The following is a 23,324-nucleotide window of genomic DNA, read 5'->3' as shown; positions in this document are numbered from 1 at the left end:
GAGAGAATTATGACATATTTCTAAGGAAAAAAAAAAAAGATCATGACTAAAGGGGTTTCCGATCATATTGCTCAAACTACTGATTTACTGTGGGGGGTTGGGTGTTTTAGACCATTAGTGTTAATTCTAATTGTATCCAGATTTTTTCTCATTTCTAGTAAGAGCCGCTGTTCCATCCACAACATCATACGCCTGTTAAGTAAGCGCTGGACGTCACCCAAGCCCTTGCGGCAGCACAGATTTGTTGTGTACGGCTTACATAACCAAATGTTAATGACTCGGTTCCAAAAATCGAGTCCACAGGAATGTAAATTCTAATGGGTCTAGTACTCGCAGCAGACACTCCCATAGCAGAAAGTTACAAAACCTCCGCACATCCGAGACTCCGCACACATCCTCCTCTTCACATCTGTACACACCAGCTCCAGCGACGCAGGTAATTATCAGTGGGATATCTTAAAATACAGACTTGTAAGAAGTGGCGTCTCCATCCCTACGACAGCGTTGGCAATTGATGGCCGGTTGCATCGCTTACCTTTGGATGATGGAGTACGCTGCCCTTGATGTGTAGCAATAGGCTGTCAGCTTGTTATATTACTATTACACTCCTGCCACATTTATCTACTTTCACAGGGATTTTTTGTGCTATTCAGTTTTAATAGAAGCAGACATGGTTGTCCGGTTACTACCACCTGTTTTTGACTAATCTTTCTTTTACCATATACCATCTATTTCATGTTATTATCTGAAGGCAAAGTAATAGCTTATGGAACTGTATATAGGTTTTATATAGGCTTTTATCTGTCTCCAAAACTAAAATAGATTCTTGTATATCAGTGCAAGAGCTCGTATTGTTCATCCTGATCATCCTGGTTCCTAAGTTGCATTCCAAAGACTTAAAGAAGTCGCCAAGTCAAAGGTGGATAGTTTGTGCTCTTGTTTTACTCCCACTACCCTCCTGAGTATTCTGTTTTTTTTTTGTTTTGTTTTTTAAATCCGCTATAGGGTTCCAGAGATATGGTCCTTTTTATTTAGTGTTAATTTATCTGGTCTTTACAAGGGGGCATTACTTACAGCCTAAAGACACCCCTCCAGGGAATCCCTTGACCCACGCCCTCTTGGTAAAGACCATAAAAATAAGCGCTAACCATATGGTGGATTTAACCCCTTAATGACCTATGATGAAAATATAAGTCACGGTCAGCTGTCCTTGCACCCGATTGGTGGCGATGGCTGTCCCCAGACAGGTGATTGGCATGGAGCTCAGCTGCAGGGAAAATCACAGCTTTTCTCTCACCAATCTCTACGACTGATCAGTCACAAGATGACTGACCAAACCTAGCGATAAGATTCATGATGACAGCAGAAAAAAAGCCATTCCCGGTTCTGATCACTTCACTCCTGTCCAATCCGTTGAGAAGATAGAAAAAATAGACAATAATAAGCTTAAAAAGTCAATAAAAATAATTGTGAATAACGTTATGCAAAACAAATGAGATTCATGGCATTTTTTTAGAAGTTTTTCTTTTCTTTTTGGCCTCTTCGTAAAAATAATTCTTCAGGCTCTTTTGAATTCTAAGAATAATAGCTTAACTAACCAGTATTATTATAACACTGCCCCCTACAGACAAGTATGTGAAGATGATCAGGTAGGGGAATGTACAGTGGTGTGTAAAAGTGTTTGCCCCCTTCCTGATTTCTTATTCTTTTGCATGTTTGTCACACTTAAATGTTTCAGATCACAAAACAAAAGTAAATACTAGACAAAGATAGCACAATAAACACAAAATGCAGTTTTTAAATGAAGATCTTTATTATTAAGGCAAAAAGAAATACAAACCTACAGGACCCTGTGTGAAAAAATGATTGCACCCCCCAATCCTTAAAACATAAATTAACTGTGGTTTATCACATTTTTAGGAAGCTGAGTTCAATTTCCCTAGCCATACACAGGCCTGATTACTGCCACACCTGTTGTCAATCAAGAAATCACTTTAATAGGACCTGCCTGACAAAGTGAAAGAGACCAAAGATCCTCAAAAGCTAGACATCATGCTGTGATCCAAAGAAATTCAGGAACAAATGAGAAACAAAGTAATTGAAATCTATCAGTCTGGAAAATGTTATAAAGCCATTTCTAAAGGTTTGGTACTCCAGCGAACCACAGTGAGAGCCATAATCCACAAATGGCAAAAACATGGAAAGGTGGTGAACCTTCCCAGGAGTGGCCAGCCGACCAAAAGTACCCAAAGAGCACAGCAACGACTCATCCAAGAGGTCACAAAAGACCCCACAACAACATCCAAAGAACTGCAGGCCTCATTTGCCTCAATTAAGGTCAGTGTTCACAACTCCACCATAAGAAAGAGAATGGGCAAAAATGTCATGCATGGCAGAGGTCAAAGACGAAAACCACTGCTGAGCAAAAAGAACATAAAGGCTCATCTCAGTTTTGCCAGAAAACATCTCGATGATCGCCAAGTCTTTTGGGAGAATACTCTATGAACTGACGAGACAAAAGTTTAACATTTTGGAAGGTGTATGTGCCATTACATCTGGTGTAGAAGTAACATATTAGTAACATAGTAACATAGTTTTTAAGGTTGAATGAAGACTAAGTCCATCTAGTTCAACCCATAGCCTAACATGTTGATCCAGAGGAAGGCAAAAAAAAAACATGTGGCAAACACTAAGCTCCACATTGGGGAAAAAAATTCCTTCCCGACTCCATACGGCAATCAGACTAGTTCCCTGGATCAACGCCCTATCAAGGAATCTAGTATATATAACCTGTAATATTATACTTTTCAAGAAAGGCATCCAGGCCCTTCTTAAATTTTAGTAGTGAATCACTCATTACAACATCATGCGGCAGAGAGCTCCATAGTCTCACTGCTCTTACAGTAAAGAATCCCCGTCTGTGATTATGATTAAACCTTCTTTCCTCCAGACGTAGAAGATGCCCCCTTGTCCCCGTCTCCGGCCTTAGAGTAAAAAGATCAGTAGAAAGGTCTTTGTACTGTCCCCTCATATACTTGTACGTAGTAATAAGATCACCCCTAAGCCTTTGTTTTTCCAAACTAAATAACCCCAAGTGTAATAACCTGTCTTGGTATTGCAGACCCCCCAGTCCTCTAATAACCTTGGTCGCTCTTCTCTGCAACCTCTGTAGTTCAGCTATATCTTTCTTATACACCGGAGACCAGAACTGTACACAGTATACTAAGTGTGGTCGCACTAGTGACTTGTATAGAGGTAAAATTATGTCCTCATGGGCATCTGTGCCTCTTTTAATGCATCCCATTATTTTATTTGCCTTTGCAGCAGCTGCCTGACACTGGCCACCAAACATGAGCTTGTCGTCCACCAATACACCCAGGTCTGTTTCAGTGACAGTTGTGCCCAGTGTTTTACAATTGAGAAAATGATTATACATTTTATTTCCTGTGCCCAAGTGTATTACCTTACATTTATCCCCATTAAAGCTCATTTGCCATTTATCAGCCCAAGCTTCTAGTTTACATAGATCCTCCTGTAATATAAAATTGTCCTCATCTGTATTGATTACCCTGCAGAGTTTAGTGTCATCTGCAAATATTGAAATACTACTCTGTATGCCCCCTATAAGGTCATTAATAAATATGTTAAAAAGAAGGGGGCCCAATACTGACCCCTGTGGTACCCCACTGTTAACTGAGACCCAGTCTGAGTGTGTTCCATTAATAACCACCCTTTGTTTCCTATCACTGAGCCAGTTATTAACCCACTTACATATATTTTCCCCTATCCCCATTGTTCTCATTTTATGTATCAACCTTTTGTGTGGAACCGTATCAAAAGCTTTTGAAAAGTCCATATACACAACATCCACTGAATTTCCTTGGTCCAGTCCAGAACTTGCCTCTTCATAAAAGTTGATCAGATTAGTTTGACGGGAACGGTCCCTCGTAAACCCATGTTGATATTGGGTCATGAGGTTATTCCTCTTCAGATACTCTAGTATAGCATCTCTTAGGAAACCCTCCAGGATTTTACCCACAGTAGAGGTGAAGCTTACTGGTTTATAATTTCCAAGTTCAGTTTTTGTCCCCTTTTTGAATATTGGCACCACATTTGCTATAAGCCAGTCCTGTGGTACAGACCCTGTTATTATGGAATCTTTAAAGATTAAAAATAATGGTCTATCTGTGACGTTACTTAATTCCTGCAGTACTCGCGGGTGTATCCCATCCGGGCCCGGGGATTTGTCAACTTTAGTGATTTTTAGACGCCGCCGTACTTCCTGCTGGGTTAAGCAAGTGACATTTAATGGAGAATTTTTGTTATCACTAATCATGTTTTCTGTCATGCGATTTTTTGTATAAATACTGTTGAAAAAAAATCATTTAGCATATTGGCTTTTCCCTCATCTTCATCCACCATTTCACCCATACTATTTTTAAGGGGGCCAACACTATCATTTTTTAGTTTCTTACTATTTATGTAGTTAAAGAATATTTGGGGATTATTTTTACTTTCTCTGGCAATGAGTCTCTCTGTCTCAATCTTTGCTGCCTTGATTTGGTTTTTACAGAATTTATTTAATTTTCTGTATTTATTTAATGCCTCATCACTACCTACTTGCTTTAGTTCTCTAAATGCTTTCTTTTTGTCACTTATAGCGCCCCTTACAGCTCTATTTAGCCATAGTGGTTTCCTCCTATTTCTAGCATGTTTATTCCCATAGGGTATATATTGTGCACAGGTCCTATTCAGGATGCTAATAAATGTCTCCCATTTGCTTTGTGTAGCTTTATGTCTCAGGATATCATCCCAGTTTATTGCACTAAGATCATTTCTCAACCGTTGGAAATTTGCCTTCCTGAAGTTTAGTGTTCTTGTAACCCCTCTACTACACATCTTATTAAAGGATACATGAAAACTTATTATTTTGTGATCACTATTACCCAAGTGACCCCAACTCGTATATTTGATATGCGGTCTTGTCTGTTGGTTAATATTAGGTCTAGCAGTGCCCCCCTTCTTGTTGGGTCCTAAACCAGTTGTGAAAGGTAATTGTCTCTCATAGTTGTCAAAAACCTATTACCTTTGCTTGAACTACAAGTTTCTGTTCCCCAATGTATTTCAGGGTAGTTAAAGTCCCCCCATAATAATGACTTCTCCTTGAGTCGCTGCTTCATCTATTTGCTTTATGAGGCTATTCTCCGCTGCTTTAATTATTTTTGGAGTCTTATAACAAACCCCTATCAGTAATTTATTATTTTTCCCCCTCCCCTTATCTCCACCCACAGGGAGTCTACCTTTTCATTAGATTCACATATATAATGACACAGGATTTCAGAAAAGGAACATCAAACCAACAATAAAATATGGTGGTGGTAGTGTGATGGTCTAGGGCTGTTTTGCTGCTTCAGGACCTGGAAGCAGCAAGGTAAATGGAACCATGAATTCTGCTGTTTACCAAAAAATCCTGAAGGAGAATATCCGGCCATCTGTTCATGACCTCAAGCTGAAACGCCCTTGGGTTAAGCACCAGGACAATGATCCAAAACACACCAGCAAGTCCACCTCTGAATGGCTTAAGAAAAATAAAATTAAGACTTTGGAGTGGCCTAGTCAAAGTCCTGAGCTTAATCCGATTGAGATGCTGTGGCATGACCTTAAAAAGGCAGTTCATGCTCGGAAACCCTCAAATGTGGCAGAATTACCACAATTTTACAGAGATGAGTGGGCCAAAATTCCTTCAGAGCGTTGTAAAAGACTCATTGCCAGTTATCGCAAACGCTGGATTGCAGTTGTTGCTGCTAAGGGTTGCTCAACCAGATATTAGGTTTAGGGGGCAACCACTTTTTCACACAAGGTTTGGATTTCTTTTTCCTTTAATAATAAAGTCCTTCATTTAAAAACTGCACATTGTGTTACTTGTGTTATCTTTGTCTTATATTTAAATTTGTTTTGCGATCTGAAACATTTAAGTGTGACAAACATGCAAAAGAATAAGAAATAAGGAAGGGGGCAAACACTTTTTCACACCACTGTATATTTGTCAGAAGTTGCTTTTCTAAAGCCCCCGTCTCACATAGCGAGATCGCTGCTGTGTCACGGTTTTGGTGACGCAACAGCGACCTCACCAGCGATGTGGCTATGTGTGACACTTTGCAACGATCAGGCCCCTGCTGTGAGGTCGCTGATCGCTGCAAAGTGTCCTGGACCATTTTTTGGTCGTTGCTCTCCCGCTGGTCAGCACACATCGCTGTGTGTGACCAGCGGGAGCAGCGATCAGGCTGGTAACCATGATAAACATCGGGTTACTAGGGGCACACGCGCTCCTAGTAACCCGATGTTTATCATGGTTACCAGCCTGCTAAAGTGAGCGGTAACCTCCGGCTCACTGTAGCAGAGTGGTAACCATGGTAAACAACGGGTTACTAGGTGCACGTGTGCCCCTAGTAACCCGATGTTTACCATGGTTACCAGCCTGCTCCTGCTTCAGCAGGCTCGTAACCAGGAGCAGGACATCGTGGAAAGATTCTTTCCACGATGTCGCTGCTCCCCTGATCGATGGTGAGCCTGCCTGACAGGTCATATCGTTTTCGGGATCGTTGCAGTGTCGCTAAGTGTGACGGGGCCTTAAATCTATTGAAGCTGAATCACCTGCCAATGTACCAGAGTGCGGCTAAGCTTCTGTTTGCATTTCCTGCTCAGTCCTAAATTAATCCTGTTTAATTAAAATGTTCTTGAACTTTGTTCTCTTAAACGCACACTAAACCTAGAAATAAATATGTAAATGAAACACAAAATCTAGTTAGCCTCACTTTTTATTAGGGACTGTTTACACTGTCCGATGGCGAACGATAAATGCCTGCCAGCTGGCTACATGTTTGCCTATCAGTGGTAGTTTAATAGCAAGGTTAGTCAGGCTGACGGTACTTCCCATGTGCACAGAACACTCGGTAAGTGATCGTTCTGTCTGCATACCCTGTCATTGTTCTCAGCAGCATCGGTCCTGCTTACAAAGGAAAATGTGCTGACAAAAATGGTGACTTTTAAACAAGCTTAAAAATCATTTCACTCCATGGTTACAACAACTAACAACTAACTAAGCCTCATTATATGAGTGGTCATAACCATGTATACCTAAGCTACTGCAATGCCCTGCACATGGGGTAAGTGACATAGCAAATCAGATGAACTATACTGCACTTCTAATTGGAGGTATTTGCTAATATTATTATTATTATTATTACACCTACTACATATTGGGATAGGATCTTCGAGATGGGAATACCCCTTTAAGTTGACCAGCGACATTAGATAGGTCATGGCTCATCAATTTATTTAATTTTTTTTAAAGTTGAGTTTTAATCTCTCTTGACATGCCTAGAGTTCTAGGAAAATAATATTATATTCTATAGTAAGGTTATGTTCAAGAAATGTGAAATAGGAGAAAAAGCTTTTCACTTAAAGTTAATGTAATACAGCATTACCGGGGACTGTCCTCTTTAGACAATATCTACTTTGTGTCCAGAGGTAATAATGGGAGGAAGTACCCACATTGGCATCTGTCCCATTGTCCAGGGCAAAGACCACTGTAAGAGAAAGGCTTCCGCTCTGAAGGAGCATTATCATCCATGCATTACACAAACAGTTACTGATTTCAATGGCCGCCATGTAATGCTTCACTTCTTTTGAACTGTGTGTAACCTTGACCTTGCAAGGCCCCTTCGACAGATCTATTGAAAAACGTATGAGAAAATCCTTCACATGAATGTTGTGTGGCGAAGCCTTGGGGAAAGCTGTTACTGTCTCCAAGTGTAACCCCGGTTATTACTTCATTATTGAACATCTCTCTGCTGAATCTTCCATCTTACGCTCCACTGGGCCAGAAACTGGCATTCTATTCTCCAACAAAATTTCTGCTCCCTTTGATAATTTAACTACAGGTTATTGATATCCCTGTATTTGAAGGAAAAAGTAAAGTTTTCCAATATATCAAAGCATTTTCCACTACAGATATTTTCAGATTTCCTTCATTACTGTTATAGAAAATCACGAGATATCTTTTACTAACAATTGTGTATTATGTTTATTTAGGGGCTAACGATAGTACCATGGATGTGAGGAGACAGTGCCAGGCTGTACAGCAAACTATGAGCAGTTCTTCACTCATAGACTCGTGAATGTTCAGGGGAAGGGACACTTGTCGGCTGAATCCATGATAAGAATATACAACTTCTTTGAAAGTAGGACAATGGTACAATATACACAAAAGACAAAGAAGTAGAGAATTCAGGATGATGACATGTGTGACATTGACCCCTATACCAGACCCCAAACTAAATTCCAAGGAGCAGACCTTTAAATTAACTCACTTCCGACTCCTGTATTATCAGATGGTCCCCCTCTCATAATGCCAGCTACTTTAAAGAGAATGTGTCATCATAAAATGATCCGATCCACCATTCACAACAGGTCGTGTCACAGCTTCACTTGCATCCCTTTTGCTCACAGTGACCTTTGCCAAAATCAGAGAATTCCCAGAAAAGCTCTCCTACAGAATTCATTGAGTCGGAGCCAGTCTATTGCTGTCTTTGTTTATGTAGTTGTTGCAGGGGCGGACACTGACAGCTTGGTGCCTCTGTGCAAGAAATCTGTTTGGGCCTTCCTCCTTTTATCGCAATCAAGATACAGATATACAGTATATATCTATATAGTCTCCTCTCATTTTGTATATTGTCGTACCTTATTACACAGTGCACCCTCTTGTTATGTATAGCACCGTCCCTTACATAGCGTATTCTTGTTATTTTTATTATTGATAGTGTTCTCTTTATTTCATAGTGTCCTCTCTTGTTAGATATATACTGAAATGACTGCTGATGGAGCAGGGGAAAGCTTATTTTCTGATGGAAGAGCTGATGGACTGGTCTTCTGGTCAGATGCTGCTCCATCAGCAGTCATTTTACATCTGACAAGAGAGGACTATGCAATAAAGAGAGAAAGCTGATTAACAATAACGAGAATACACTTTGTAAGGGACGGTGCTGTACAGAACAAGTGATGATACTATGTAATAATGGGACAGCACTGTACAAAACAACAGAGGACGCTATAAAATAAGGGACCGCCCCATATATAACTAGAGAGGATGCTATATAATAAGGGATGGTGTTATATATAATAAAAGAGGAAACTGTAATTTTATGATGGCACTATATATAACAAGCGCGTACACTATATGCTATGGGACTGTGCTATACATAATAAAGCTACATTCCTGTATCCGTGTGAAGTGCCGGTGTGTTACCTCATTTTTTTCTGAGACAGCACACAGACTCATTAAGTATGTCCTATACCCTCAAAATCTGGTCAGAAATAGAAATGCTCAGAGTCTTGCACATCTCATTTTTGGATCCATGATTTTCACAGATATGTGAATAGAGCTATGAAACTCTAAGCCTGTGTGCCGTCTGATAAAAATATGTGGCAGCTCATGAACATTTCACACGAATCTGGCCTAATGGAGGTCATTTTACAAATAACAGAATTACTCCAAGTCACACAGCATAAAGAATAAAGACTTACATCCAGTGATCGCTGATGTGTTGTCTGATTAGAGCGTTTTTTATGTTGTTTATTCTCCATCTGGTCAGACCTTCATGTTGACATCTCCCAGCCACAACTCGTCTTGTCACGATGAGCACCCTAAAAATAACAAGGTCACATATATTGCATATGTACATTTGTCTCCCGAATAAAAAATCCCCAGCATGGCACCCCTGACTAGTGTTGAGCGAATTTGTTCGGCATTTCAAATTCGTGTTCGGGGTTCCGGTTTGTTCGCGGCAAAAAATCGGCTCCGGCCATGAACATCCCTGATTTGCTACACTGTCACGCAGATGTTATAACAAATCAGGGATGTTCGTGGCCGGAGCCGATTTTGAAATGTCAAACAAATTCGCTCAACACTACTCCTAACTACCCCACCATTAATATACTATTAGCCACATCCCATTCAAAATATAAAGTGATAAGTCAGTGCTGTGCACCCCATTAATTATAATTTCCGCATCCAATAAATATAAATTGATCAATCACTATGACTCCACCCCAATTAATTTGAAGGCTATGTGCACACATTGCGTTTTTGTTGCTTTTTTTCTGCACGGATTTGTGGAAAATATGCAACTTTAACAGTACATCCAAAGTGAATGAGATCCCGGAAGTCTCATGCACACATTGCTTATTTTTTTCCCTGCGGATTTGTAGCAGATTAACATATGCAAAATGTCAATTCTTGCAGCGTTTTTCACTCATACTGATGAGTAGGGAAAAATATGCAAGAAAAATGCATGTATAAAGCACGTCAAAAACATGTATTTTACAAAGCGTAATGTGCCCCTTCCTAGGATAATGTCAGCAATCCTGGGATAATGTGCCCCATCCTGGTCCCCTTCCTGGGGTAATTTGTCCCATCCTGGTCCCCTTCCTGGGGTAATGTGTCCCATCCTGGTCCCCTTCCTGGGGTAATGTGTCCCATCCTGGTCCCCTTCCTGGGGCAATGTGCCCCATCCTGGACCCCTTCCTGGGGTAATATGCTCCATCCTGGTCCCCTTCCTGGGGTAATGTGGCCCATCCTGAGCCCCTTATTGGAGTAATGTGCCCCATCCTGGTCCCCTTCCTGGGGTAATATGCCCGATCCTGGTCCCCTTCCTGGGGTAATATGCCCCATCCTGGACCCCTTCCTGCGGTAATATGCCCCATCCTGGTCCCCTTCCTGGGGTAATATGCCCCATCCTGGACCCCTTCCTGGGGTAATATGCCCTATCCTTGACCCTTTCCTGGGGTAATATGCCCCATCCTGGACCCCTTCCTGGGGTAATATGCCCCATCCTGGACCCCTTCCTGGGGTAATATGCCCCATCCTGGACCCTTTCCTGGGGTAATATGCCCCATCCTGGCCTCTTCCTGTTCTGTTCTTCTTCAACACATAAAAAAAATTAACGATTATGCTCACATTCCCCCATTCCCATGAAGCGCGGTGTCCTCTTCTATAGCTGGCACAGGAGCCTGAGGCTGATATCGGCGTGTGTGCCATGTGTCCGCAGTCACGGGCCTGCCATCAGCTGCCAGTTTGATTGGCTGGTGGCGTGTAATGAAGCGCAGGGAGTTGCCGGGTGCCCTGTGCCACAATACATTTCAGCTGAATGTGCATCCTCGGACGTACATTCAGCTGAAATAGTCGCTGCTGTCGGCAGGTCCCCCCTTCACCTTGGGGCATATATGTCCGCCCCTATATAAATATACTTATAAAATGACGGTACATAGCGCATAAATTTGTCAATTCATGAGAGCCCAGCAGCCATGACAAGGCGACCTTTCTTTGATACGACCCTAATTGGCCAATTTATGTGTTAAGTATCTTCATTTTTATAAATATATTCTATATAGTAGTAATGCAGTCCAGTCCTGTTCACACTAGCTTTATTCTGTTCGGAGGTGCTGGTCAGTTATTTGTTGGGGGTGGTGACTGCCTCAATATTGGGCTAAACTCTTCCTATCAACCTAAGGCTGTTTTTAATAAGTGCTGGATCCCATCTGTCCTTTACAATTGTAAGCTTTTAGATCGAGAGAGGAATGTTTAATAAATATTAGGTTTGGGTTCCATCAAAGAAAGGTTGAATTGTTGTGACTGATGGGCTCTCATGGATTGCCCAATTTGTGCACTAAGCACCTTCATTTTCATAATATAGCAGTAATGCAGTTCAGAGTTCATATATTCAATGTTTGCATACATCTTAGCCCTTACAGAGGCTGCTGAAATCATTTCTTTGTAGATAGATAAAGTAAAGAAATCTATGTATTTCACACAATAACAACAGATTTTTTTTCTTCTTTTTACAGACATAGGTGAACCATGCGCTCTGCACTTTACGGGAGTGTTATACTCTTTATCTCCATTTGCTTTGGCACCAAAGCAGAGATGCAACAAGCCTGCCAATGTGAAATATTAACAGATATGTCAAAGAAGGTAAATGACTTATGGGCCACGACCTTGAATGCAATTCCTCTTTGGAGCCATCCAGATAAAACTATCTATGCCACATGTAATCTACAGCCAAATCCCAAACTGGATGCGGCTGAGCTACAAATCACAGGCAAGATTTTGTTTAAGCAAATCTATCCACATGGAAAGTTAGAAGCGGTCTTCACTATACAAGGGTTTCCTATGGATGTCACTCAAACCTCAAGAGCCATTCATATCCATAGTTATGGTGACCTTAGCAATGGCTGTGACTCTACTGCTGGACATTTCAATCCATATTCAGTAAATCATCCTGGCCACCCTGGTGATTTCCACAATTTTCGAGTCCGAAATGGGAAGATCGAACAACATCTCACAGATCTTGAAGCCACACTGTTCGGCCCATACACTGCAGTTGGAAGATCAATTGTTGTCCACAAATTGGCTGATGATCTTGGCAAAGGCAATAACCAGGCCAGTTTGGAGAATGGAAACGCCGGCACACGTCTTGCTTGTTGTGTGATCGGCTTCACTACGAGCAACAGCTGGGATATGTACATTCAAGACAACGCGAGCCTGAAGAACCCAAGAGTCTCCAGGCGTCTTAGCAGCGTGCGAAAAGCCAAAAACTAAAGTTGTAGCTAATGTTGGATACTTGTTTTTCCCTACTTCGCTATTAGAACTTGTTTCATTTAGGCTCGTCTTCTTAACAATGATCAGTTACTAATCCCCATACTCGTGTACAACTTAAACATATGTTCTGTGATCTATTAACATTAAAAAAGGGGCAATAAAGCTAAAAATTAGACAGCAAAATACTAACAGCATTTGCCATGTTTCCCCATGTTCATTGATCCAAATGAGGAAAAAATTGTAGAAATATATTGTATGTATGGAGGGGCGTCCATTTGGTTCTCTCTCTATTTTCCGAAATATCCAAAGAAGACAAAGGCAGCACTCCACGGTCCAATTGATTAGTGGTTTATTGACCCGTCATGTCAGGGCGACGTTTCGTTCCAAGCACTTGAAGGAAACGTTCCTTTGTCTTCTTTGGATATTTTGAGGTTTGGCTTTACCTGAAAGGCGTTTTTTGCACCCAACTTTATAGTATTTTTCGGCTAGTGCTGCACCTGTATTTTTCTATTTCTGTTTTCCAGAAGCTATATTTTTAGTGGCAAAGATATAATAATCACCTACATCTATGGCCAGTATTGGGCTCTGTTCACATTAGTGTCATTGCTTACATTCACAGCACATCCTTCATTATAAGTGGGCCCTTCAGATTTCACAATTTCGTCTTCCTAGTATAGCACTGTCCAGTACACTATTCTCGTCACTAAGAGTGCCAGAAACCACTAAAATGTTATCGTAGTGTTATACATATACATCAGAAGGGTGAAAATAAGTATTTCATACACTGCTGATTTTGCAAATTTTTCCACCTACAAAGAATGGAGAGGTCTGTAATTTTTATCGTAGGTACACTTCACCTGTGAGAGACAGAATATAAAAAGAAAAAACAGAAAATCACATTGTATGATTTTTAAATAATTAAATTGCATTTTTTGCATGAAATAAGTATTTGATCACCTACAAACCAGCAAGAATTTTGTCTCTCACAGACCTGTTAGTTTTTCTATAAGAAGCCCTCCTACTCTGCACTCATTACCTATATTAATTGCACCTGTTTGAACTCGTTACCTGTATAGAAGACACCTGTCCACACACTCAATCAATCACACTCCAACCTCTCCACCATGGCCAAGACCAAAGAGCAGTATCAGGACACTCGTAATGAGTGCCCCCTGGTCCTTAGTATGGTCTTTGGAAGGAATAAGCCATGTACCAGTCCTTTGTACTGACCACACATATATTTATACATGTAAATGAGATCCCCTCTGAAATGTCTTTTTTCTAAGTTAAACAAGCTCAGCTTTTTCAACCTCTCATCATATGAGAGGCCTTCCATTCCTTGTAATAATCTAGTTGCCGCCTTTGAACGGACTCTAACTTATGAATTTTAAAATGTGGAGCCAAAAACTGGATCCCATATTCTAGATGTGGCCTCACCAGTGATTGATAACGGGGTAACAATACGCTGAAATCACAGGATTTTATCTCTCTTTTTATACACCCTAAAATCTTGTCTGCTTTTGCGGCTTCTGCTTGACATTGAGTACTGCTGCTCAGCTTACTTGTAACCAGAATACCCAAATCCTTCTCCTGCTCTGTAGTCCCGAGTATACTCCCATTTAATGTACATGCAGCTATAGGATTACTCCGTCCTAGGTGCATTACTTTACATTAAACTTCATCTGCTAAGTGTTTGGCCATTCAGTCATCTTATCCAGATCATTCTGCAATATACACTGCTCAAAAAAATAAAGGGAACACTCAAATAACACATCCTAGATCTGAATGAATGAAATATTCTCATTGAATACTTTGTTCTGTACAAAGTTGAATGTGCTGACAACAAAATCACACAAAAATCATCAATGGAAATCAAATTTATTAACCAATGGAGGGCTGGATTTGGAGTCACCCCCAAAATTAAAGTGGAAAAACACACTATAGGCTGATCCAACTTTGATGTAATGTCCTTAAAACAAGTCAAAATGAGGCTCCGTATTGTGTGTGGCCTCCACGTGCCTGTATGACCTCCGTACAATGCCTGGGCATGCTCCTGATGAGGTTGCGGATGGTCTCCTGTGGGATCTCCTCCCAGACCTTGACTAAAGCATCCGCCAACTCCTGGACAGTCTGTGGTGCAACGTGACGTTGGTGGATAGAGCGAGATATGATGTCCCAGATGTGCTCAATAGGATTCAGGTCTGGGGAACGGGCTGGCCAGTCCATAGCTTCAATGCCTTCATCTTGCAGGAACTGCTGACACACTCCAGCCACAGGAGGTCTGGCATTGTCCTGCATTAGGAGGAACCCAGGGCCAACCGCACCAGCATATGGTCTCACAAGGGGTCTGAGGATCTCATCTCGGTACCTAATGACAGTCAGGCTACCTCTGGCGAGCACATGGAGGGCTGTGAGGCCCTCCAAAGAAATGCCACCCCACACCATTACTGACTCACTGCCAAACCGGTCATGCTGAAGGATGTTGCAGGCAGCAGATCGCTCTCCACGGCATCTCCAGACTCTGTCACATGTGCTCAGTGTGAACCTGCTTTCATCTGTGAAGAGCACAGGGCGCCAGTGGCGACTTTGCCAATCCTGGTATTCTGCGGCAAATGCCAAGCATCCTGCACGGTGTTGGGCTGTGAGCACAACCCCCATCTGGGAATGTCGGGCCCTCATACCACCCTCATGGATTCGGTTTCTAACCATTTGTGCAGACACATGTACATTTGTGGCCTGCTGGAGGTCATTTTGCAGGGCTCTGGCAGTGCTCCTCCTGTTCCTCCTTGCACAAAAGCAGAGGTAGCGGTCCTGCTGCTGGGTTGTTGCCCTCCTACGGCCCCCTCCACATCTCCTGGTGTACTGGCCTGTCTCCTGGTAGGCTCCAGCCTCTGGACACTACGCTGACAGACACAGCAAACCTTCTTGCCACAGCTCGCATTGATGTGCCATCCTGGATGAGCTACACTACCTGAGCAACTTCTGTCGGTTGTAGAGTCCGTCTCATGCTACTACGAGTGTGAAAGCACAACCAACATTCAAAAGTGACCAAAAAATCAGCCAGAAAGCATTGGTACTGAGATGTGGTCTGTGGTCCCCAACTGCAGAACCACTCCTTTATTGAGTGGATCTTGATAATTGCCAATAATTTCCATCTATTGTCTATTCCATTTGCACAACAGCAAGTGAAATTGATTGTCAATCAGTGTTGCTTCCTAAGTGGACAGTTTGATTTCACAGAAGTTTGATCTACTTGGAGTTATATTCTGTTGTTTAAGTGTTCCCTTTATTTTTTTGAGCAGTGTAGTTATGTCAAGGTCAGATTTTAATATCCTACATAGTACATGAATCCTTGCTGGTTGTCATTTATTCTATTATTTTCTGCAATATAACTCTGCAGGTCATCTCTTATGATGCCCTCAAAAACTTTGCATACTACTGATGTCAGACTTACCGGACGGTAGTTACCTGGATCCACCTTTTTACCTTTCTTAAATATCGGTACCACATCGGCTATCCTCCAATCCTGTGGCAGCAACCCTGTTAATTGAGAGTCTAAGAATATAAGATTCAGTGGTTTGTCAATTACTGAGCTCAATTTCCTCAGTATACGTGGATGAATGCCATCTGGGCCGGGGGATTTGTCAATGTTTAATTTGCTCACGCAGGCGTTCTTCTTCTTATGTTAAACTAGTTATATCAGGCGGTGAACTTTGATTTTTGCCTTGTTGAATGATCCCTTGAACAGTCGGATCATTGGTGAACACGGATGAAAAGTGCCAGTTTAATGTCTCAGTCTTTTCTTTGTCCTCTATAATTATCTTATCTTTTAAGGAGCTGATACCATCTGTTTTTTTTCTTTTTGGCATTGATGTATTTATAAATTTTTTGAGGATTTAGTTTAATGTCGCTGGCGATTTGTTTCTCTGTAGATAACTTTGCTAGCTTGATTAATTTTTTACATTTCTTATTGAGATCTTTATACTCCTGAAATGTTATTTCTATATTCTCAGCCTTCAAGATTTTGAATGCCCTTTGTTTTTGTCTTATTAAAAACTTTGCACTGTCTTATTCATCCATGATGGTTTCTTTTTATTCCTGGGCATTTTATTACCAGATGGTATAAATTTTTGACACGATTCTTGTAGTATTTCATTAAACATGTCCCATTTATATTCGGTATCCCTAGTCTACCCGATTAAGCTCTTCTCTTAATTTGTTGAAGTCAGCTTTCCTAAAATTCCAGGTTTTTACATTTCCCCTTTTGAATGTTTTATTGAATATTACATTGAAACTTACCATATTATGGTCACTGTATCCCAAATGCTCCCAGACCTGTAGATCTGAAACAGTATCTGGTCTATTTGACAGCACCAGATCCAGCAGATTACCTCCCCTGGTTGGTTCATCTACCAGCTGAGAGAGATAATTGTCCTGAACTGTGGATAAGAACTTGCAGATTTTAGCACAACCGGAAGATTCTATGTCCCATTGAATATCTGGATAGTTAAAATTCACCATAATAAGAACCCTATTATTATTTGCTGCCTTCTTAATTTGTGCAGCATTTCATCCTCTACCTGTTCAGCTATATTAGGAGGCTTGTGACAAACTCCAATTAGAAGCTTTCCATTATGGCCATCCCCATGTACATTAACCCAGACTGACTCTACATTGTTGCAGCTCCCTCCAATGTTGTCATTGAGCACAGGTCTTAAGTAGTGTTGAGCCACCCCCGTAGTGTTCGGGTTCGGTTCGGTTCGTCGAACACCGGGATGTTCGAGGAACTGTTCGTCGAACTGTTCGTCGAACACCTTAGAACACCGTCGAACACCGTTAAAACCAATGGCAGGCAAACAAAAACACATAGAAACACATAGAAAACACCTGCAAAGGTGTCCAAAAGCTGACAAACTGCTCAGAAGACACTCTCTTTAAAAAAGCCGGCCGGCAAATTCAGCAGCGGCATACACCGGTACCCGACAATTTAGACAAGAAGGAATAGAGCATCACACATAGATTAGATAGATAGAAACATGTCAGTCACACATATAAGAAGCACAGTGACAGTGTTGGTTACTGCACTTGTCATTTAGTGTAAAGGATTTATTAAAAAAAATATTAGTGTTTTCATGCACCGTCTCTTTAAAAAAGCCGGCCGGCAATTCAGCATCTGTACCCGACAATTTAGAACAGAAAGAATAGAGCTTCACACATAGATTAGATAGATAGAAACATGTCAGTCACATATATAATAAGTACAGTGACGGTGTTGCTTACTGTACTTGTCATTTAGTGTAAAGGATTTATTTAAAAAAATAATAGTGTTTTCATGCACTGTCTCTTTAAAAAAGCCGGCCGGCAATTCAGCAGCGGTACCCGACAATTTAGAACAGAAAGATAGAGCATCACACATAGATTAGATAGATAGAAACATGTCAGTCACATATATATGAAGTACAGTGATAGTGTTGGTTACTGTACTTGTCATTTAGTATTAAAATAAAGGATTTATTATTAAAAAAATTGGCGTGGGGTTCCCCTTAATTTTAGGCTCTAGCGGAGGTTAAGCAGACGGCTGGGGCAGATGTTTGAAGCCTGGGAAGGGGGTAATACCCACGGAGCTTCCCAGGCTACTAATATCAGCCCCCAGCTGAATACATAGCCTTTACTAGCTATTAAAATGGGGGACCCCCCAAAAAAAATGACGTGGGGTCCCCCCTAATTTAATAGCTAGCAAAGGCTAGGCAGACAGCTGGGGGCTGATATTAATAGCCCAGGAAGGGAGCCATGAATATTGGCCCCCTCCCAGGCTAGAAACACCAGCCGTCAGCCGCCCCAGAAATGGCGCATTCATAGGATGCGCCAATTCTGGCACTTAGCCTCGCTCTTCCACGCTGCCCTGGTGCGGTGGCAGGGGGTAATAGGGTTGGGGTTGATGTCAGCTTATAATGCCAGCTGACATCAAGCCCAGGTTAGTAATGGAGAGGCGTCTATAAGACACCCCCATTACTAACCCCATAGTCAAAGTTAAAAAAAACACAAACACCCAGAATAAAGTCCTTTAATTGAAATAAAGACACAATCCTTTATTGTTCTAAATTAAACCATACTTACCGTCACGCCCATTCCAGCTGAAGCCAACGATCTCCTGCAATAAAAGAAAAATAATAAAGCAACCTCATCCTTACCTTTCCATGGTTCCCACGACAGCTTCAGCTCTGCTACATCGAGATGACAGGCTGGACCGCAGCAGAACGCTGCCATCCAGCCTGTCATCCCGCAGACACTGAGAAGCGCAGGCTTGCTTGCGCTGCTCAGCGTCTCTCTGTGACGACATCCAGATGAGCCGAGTTCATGTCCAATGAACTCGGCTCACCTCATGCACGTCACTGACAGCGTGGGAAAATTCTCACGCTGAAGCGCTGATTGCAGGAGAATTTTCCCACGCTGTCAGTGACGTGCAGGAGGTGAGCTGAGTTCATTGGACATGAGCTCACCTCATGCACATCACTGACAGCGTGGGAGAATTCTCCTGCACTCAGCACTTCAGCGTGAGAATTTTCCCACGCTGTCAGTGACGTGCATGAGGTGAGCCGAGTTCATTGGACATGACCTCGGCTCATCTGGATGCCGTCACAGCGAGACAGTGAGGAGCGCAAGCATGCCTGCGCTTCTCAGTGTCTGCGGGATGACAGACTGGATGGCAGCGTTCTGCTGCGGTCCAGCCAGTCATCTCGATGTAGCAGAGCTGAAGCTGTCGTGGGAACCATGGAAAGGTAAGGATGAGGTTGGTTTATTATTTTTCTTTTATTGCAGGAGATCGTTGGCTTCAGCTGGAATGGGTGTGATGGTAAGTATGGTTTAATTTAGAACAATAAAGAATTGTGTCTTTATTTCAATTAAAGGACTTTATTCTGGGTGTTGTGTTTTTTTTAAATACTTTACTAGAAATTCATGGTGGTCATGTCTAATACTGGCGTGACCCCATGAATTTTGGGCTTGGGGCCAGCTGATAATACCAAGCTGGCCCTAACCCCTTTATTACCCAGTGAGCCACCGCACCAGGGCCCTGGATGAGTTGGGTACAGCGCCAGAAGATGGCGCTTCTATGAACGCGCCATTTTCCGGGGTGGCTGCGGACTGCAATTTGTAGCGGGGGGGGGCCCAGAAAGCTTGGGCCTCCCTGCGCTGCAGATTCCAGCCCCCAGCTGCCTAGTTGTACCTGGCTGGACACAAAAATAGGGCGAAGCCCCACGTACTTTTTTTTTAATTATTTCATGAAATTCATGAAATAATTAAGAAAAAAAGGCCTTCCCTATATTGTTGTGTCCGGCCAGGTACAAATAGGCAGCTGGTGGTTGGGGGCAGCCCGTTCCTGCCTGCTGTACCTGGCTGGACACAAATATAGTGCGAAGCCCCACTTCAATTTTTTTTAATTATTTCAGGAAATTCATGAAATAATTTAAAAAAAATTGACGTGGGGCTTCGCACTATATTTGTGTCCAGCCAGGTACAGCAGGCAGGAACGGGCTGCCCCCAACCACCAGCTGCCTATTTGTACCTGGCCGGACACAACAATATAGGGAAGCCCTTTTTTTCTTAATTATTTCATGAAATAATTTAAAGAAAATTGACGTGGGGCTTCGCCCTGTTTTTGTGTCCAGCCAGGTACAACTAGGCAGCTGGGGGCCGGAATCCGCAGCGCAGGGAGGCCCAAGCTTTCTGGGCCACCCCCGCTGCAAATTGCAGTCCGCAGCCACCCCGGAAAATGGCGCGTTCATAGAAGCGCCATCTTCTGGCGCTGTACCCAACTCATCCAGGGCCCTGATGCGGTGGCTCACTGGGTAATAAAGGGGTTAGGGCCAGCTTGGCATTATCAGCTGGCCCTAAGCCCGAAATTCATGGGGTCACGCCAATATTAGACATGACCACCATGAATTTCTAGTAAAGTATTTAAAAAAAACACAACACCCAGAAAAAAGTCCTTTAATTGAAATAAACACACAATTCTTTATTGTTCTAAATTAAACCATACTTACCATCACGCCCATTCCAGCTGAAGCCAACGATCTCCTGAAATAAAAGAAAAATAATAAAGCAACATCATCCTTACCTTTCCATGGTTCCCATGACAGCTTCAGCTCTGCTACATCGAGATGACAGGCTGGACCGCAGCAGAACGCTGCCATCCAGCCTGTCATCCCGCAGACACTGAGAATCATAGAATCATAGAATCATAGAATGGTAGAGTTGGAAGGGACCTCCTGGGTCATCTGGTCCAACCCCCTGCTCAAAGCAGGATTCACTAGATCATCTCAGACAGATGTCTGTCCAGCCTCTGTTTGAAGACGTCCATTGAAGGGGAACTCACCACCTCTCGTGGCCGCCTGTTCCACTCATTAATCACCCTAACTGTCAAAAAGTTTTTTCTAATATCTAATCTGTGTCTCCTCCCATTTAGTTTCATCCCATTGCTTCTAGTCTTTCCTTGTGCAAATGAAAATAAAGATGATCCTTCTACAATGTGACAGCCCTTGACATATTTGTAGACAGCTATTAAGTCTCCTCTCAGTCTTCTTTTTTGCAAGCTAAACATTCCCAAATCCTGCAACCGTTCCTCATAGGACATGGTTTGCAGACCAGTCACCATTCTGGTCGCTCTTCTCTGAACTTGCTCCAGTTTGTCTATGTCTTTTTTAAAATGTGGTGCCCAAAACTGTACACAGTATTCCAGATGAGGTCTGACCAAAGAGGAGTAAAGACCGATAATGACTTCACGTGATCTAGACTGTATGCTTCTGTTAATACATCCCAGAATTGTATTTGCCTTTTTTGCTGCTGCATCACACTGTTGACTCATGTTCAGTCTATGATCTATTAGTATACCTAAGTCTTTTTCACATGTACTGTTGCTTAGCTCTATTCCTCCCATTCTGTATATGCTTTTTTCATTTTTATTGCCCAGATGTAGTACTTTGCATTTTTCCCTGTTAAAAACCATTCTGTTGGTTGCTGCCCACTGCTCCAGTTTATTTAGGTCTTTTTGAATCCTCTCTCTCTCTTCTCTAGTATTAGCTATCCCTCCTAGCTTTGTGTCATCAGCAAATTTAATCAGTTTACCCTCAATTCCTTCATCTAAATCATTGATAAAGATGTTGAACAATACAGGTCCCAGGACGGAGCCCTGTGGTACCCCACTTGAGACATTCATCCAGCTGGATGTGAAGCCATTTACAACCACCCTTTGAGTCCGATCACTAAGCCAGTTATGAATCCACCTAACAGTTGCCTGGTCCATTGCATACTTGGTCATTTTTTCAATAAGGATGATGTGAGATACTTTGTCAAATGCTTTGCTGAAGTCGAGATATACTATATCTACAGCATTTCCCTGATCCACCCAGTCAGTGATTCTGTCATAGAAGGAAATTAAGTTAGTCTGACATGACTTGTTAGTTACAAACCCATGCTGACTCTGGCAGGCTTGCTTGCGCTCCACAGTGTCTCTCTGTGAGGGCATCCAGATGAGCCGAGTTAATGTCCAATGAACTCGGCTCACCTCATGCACGTCACTGACAGCGTGGGAAAATTCTCCTGCACTCAGCGCTTCAGCGTGGGAGAATTCTCACACTGAAGCGCTGAGTGCAGGAGAATTCTCCCACGCTGTCAGTGACGTGCAGGAGGTGAGCTGAGTTCATTGGACATGAGCTCACCTTATGCACGTCACTGACAGCGTGGGAAAATTCTCCTGCACTCAGCGCTTCAGCGTGGGAGAATTCTCACGCTGAAGCGCTGAGTGCAGGAGAATTCTCCCACGCTGTCAGTGACGTGCAGGAGGTGAGCTGAGTTCATTGGACATGAGCTCACCTTATGCACGTCACTGACAGCGTGGGAGAATTCTCCTGCACTCACCGCTTCAGCGTGAGAATTTTCCCACGCTGTCAGTGACGTGCATGAGGTGAGCCGAGTTCATTGGACATGAACTCGGCTCATCTGGATGTCGTCACAGAGAGACGCTGAGCAGCGCAAGCATGCCTGCGCTTCTCAGTGTCTGCGGGATGAGAGGCTGGATGGCAGCGTTCTGCTGCGGTCCAGCCTGTCATCTCGATGTAGCAGAGCTGAAGCTGTCGTGGGAACCATGGAAAGGTAAGGATGAGGTTGCTTTATTATTTTTCTTTTATTGCAGGAGATCGTTGGCTTCAGCTGGAATGGGCGTGACGGTAAGTATGGTTTAATTTAGAACAATAAAGGATTGTGTCTTTATTTCAATTAAAGGACTTTATTCTGGGTGTTTGTGTTTTTTTTAACTTTGACTATGGGGTTAGTAATGGGGGTGTCTCATAGACGCCTCTCCATTACTAACCTGGGCTTGATGTCAGCTGGCATTATAAGCTGACATCAACCCCAACCCTATTACCCCCTGCCACCGCACCAGGGCAGCGTGGAAGAGCGAGGCTAAGTGCCACAATTGGCGCATCCTATGAATGCGCCATTTCTGGGGCGGCTGACGGCTGGTGTTTCTAGCCTGGGAGGGGGCCAATATTCATGGCTCCCTTCCTGGGCTATTAATATCAGCCCCCAGCTGTCTGCCTAGCCTTTGCTAGCTATTAAATTAGGGGGGACCCCACGTCATTTTTTTTGGGGGGTCCCCCATTTTAATAGC

At 42.6% G+C, this 23,324-nt stretch overlaps 1 protein-coding gene across 1 annotated transcript; it reads left to right on the top strand.

Moving 5' to 3' along the window:
* Positions 1 to 280: 280 nt before the first annotated feature.
* Positions 281 to 16,722, top strand: LOC141161621 (extracellular superoxide dismutase [Cu-Zn]-like). The gene is made up of 2 exons (XM_073646708.1): positions 281 to 436; positions 11,905 to 16,722. The coding sequence occupies exon 2, from the start codon at positions 11,918 to 11,920 to the stop codon at positions 12,656 to 12,658; it is 741 nt and encodes a 246-aa protein (XP_073502809.1). The 5' UTR covers positions 281 to 436; positions 11,905 to 11,917; the 3' UTR covers positions 12,659 to 16,722.
* Positions 16,723 to 23,324: the final 6,602 nt, after the last annotated feature.

This window comes from Phyllobates terribilis, unplaced genomic scaffold (assembly GCF_046119375.1).
Source record: "Phyllobates terribilis strain yellow unplaced genomic scaffold, ASM4611937v1 Scaffold_1__5_contigs__length_1240528914, whole genome shotgun sequence".
NCBI classification, from domain to species: Eukaryota; Metazoa; Chordata; class Amphibia; order Anura; family Dendrobatidae; genus Phyllobates; species Phyllobates terribilis.
Note: the sequence above shows the minus strand (reverse complement) of the source record. Positions and strands in the feature narration are given on the sequence as shown.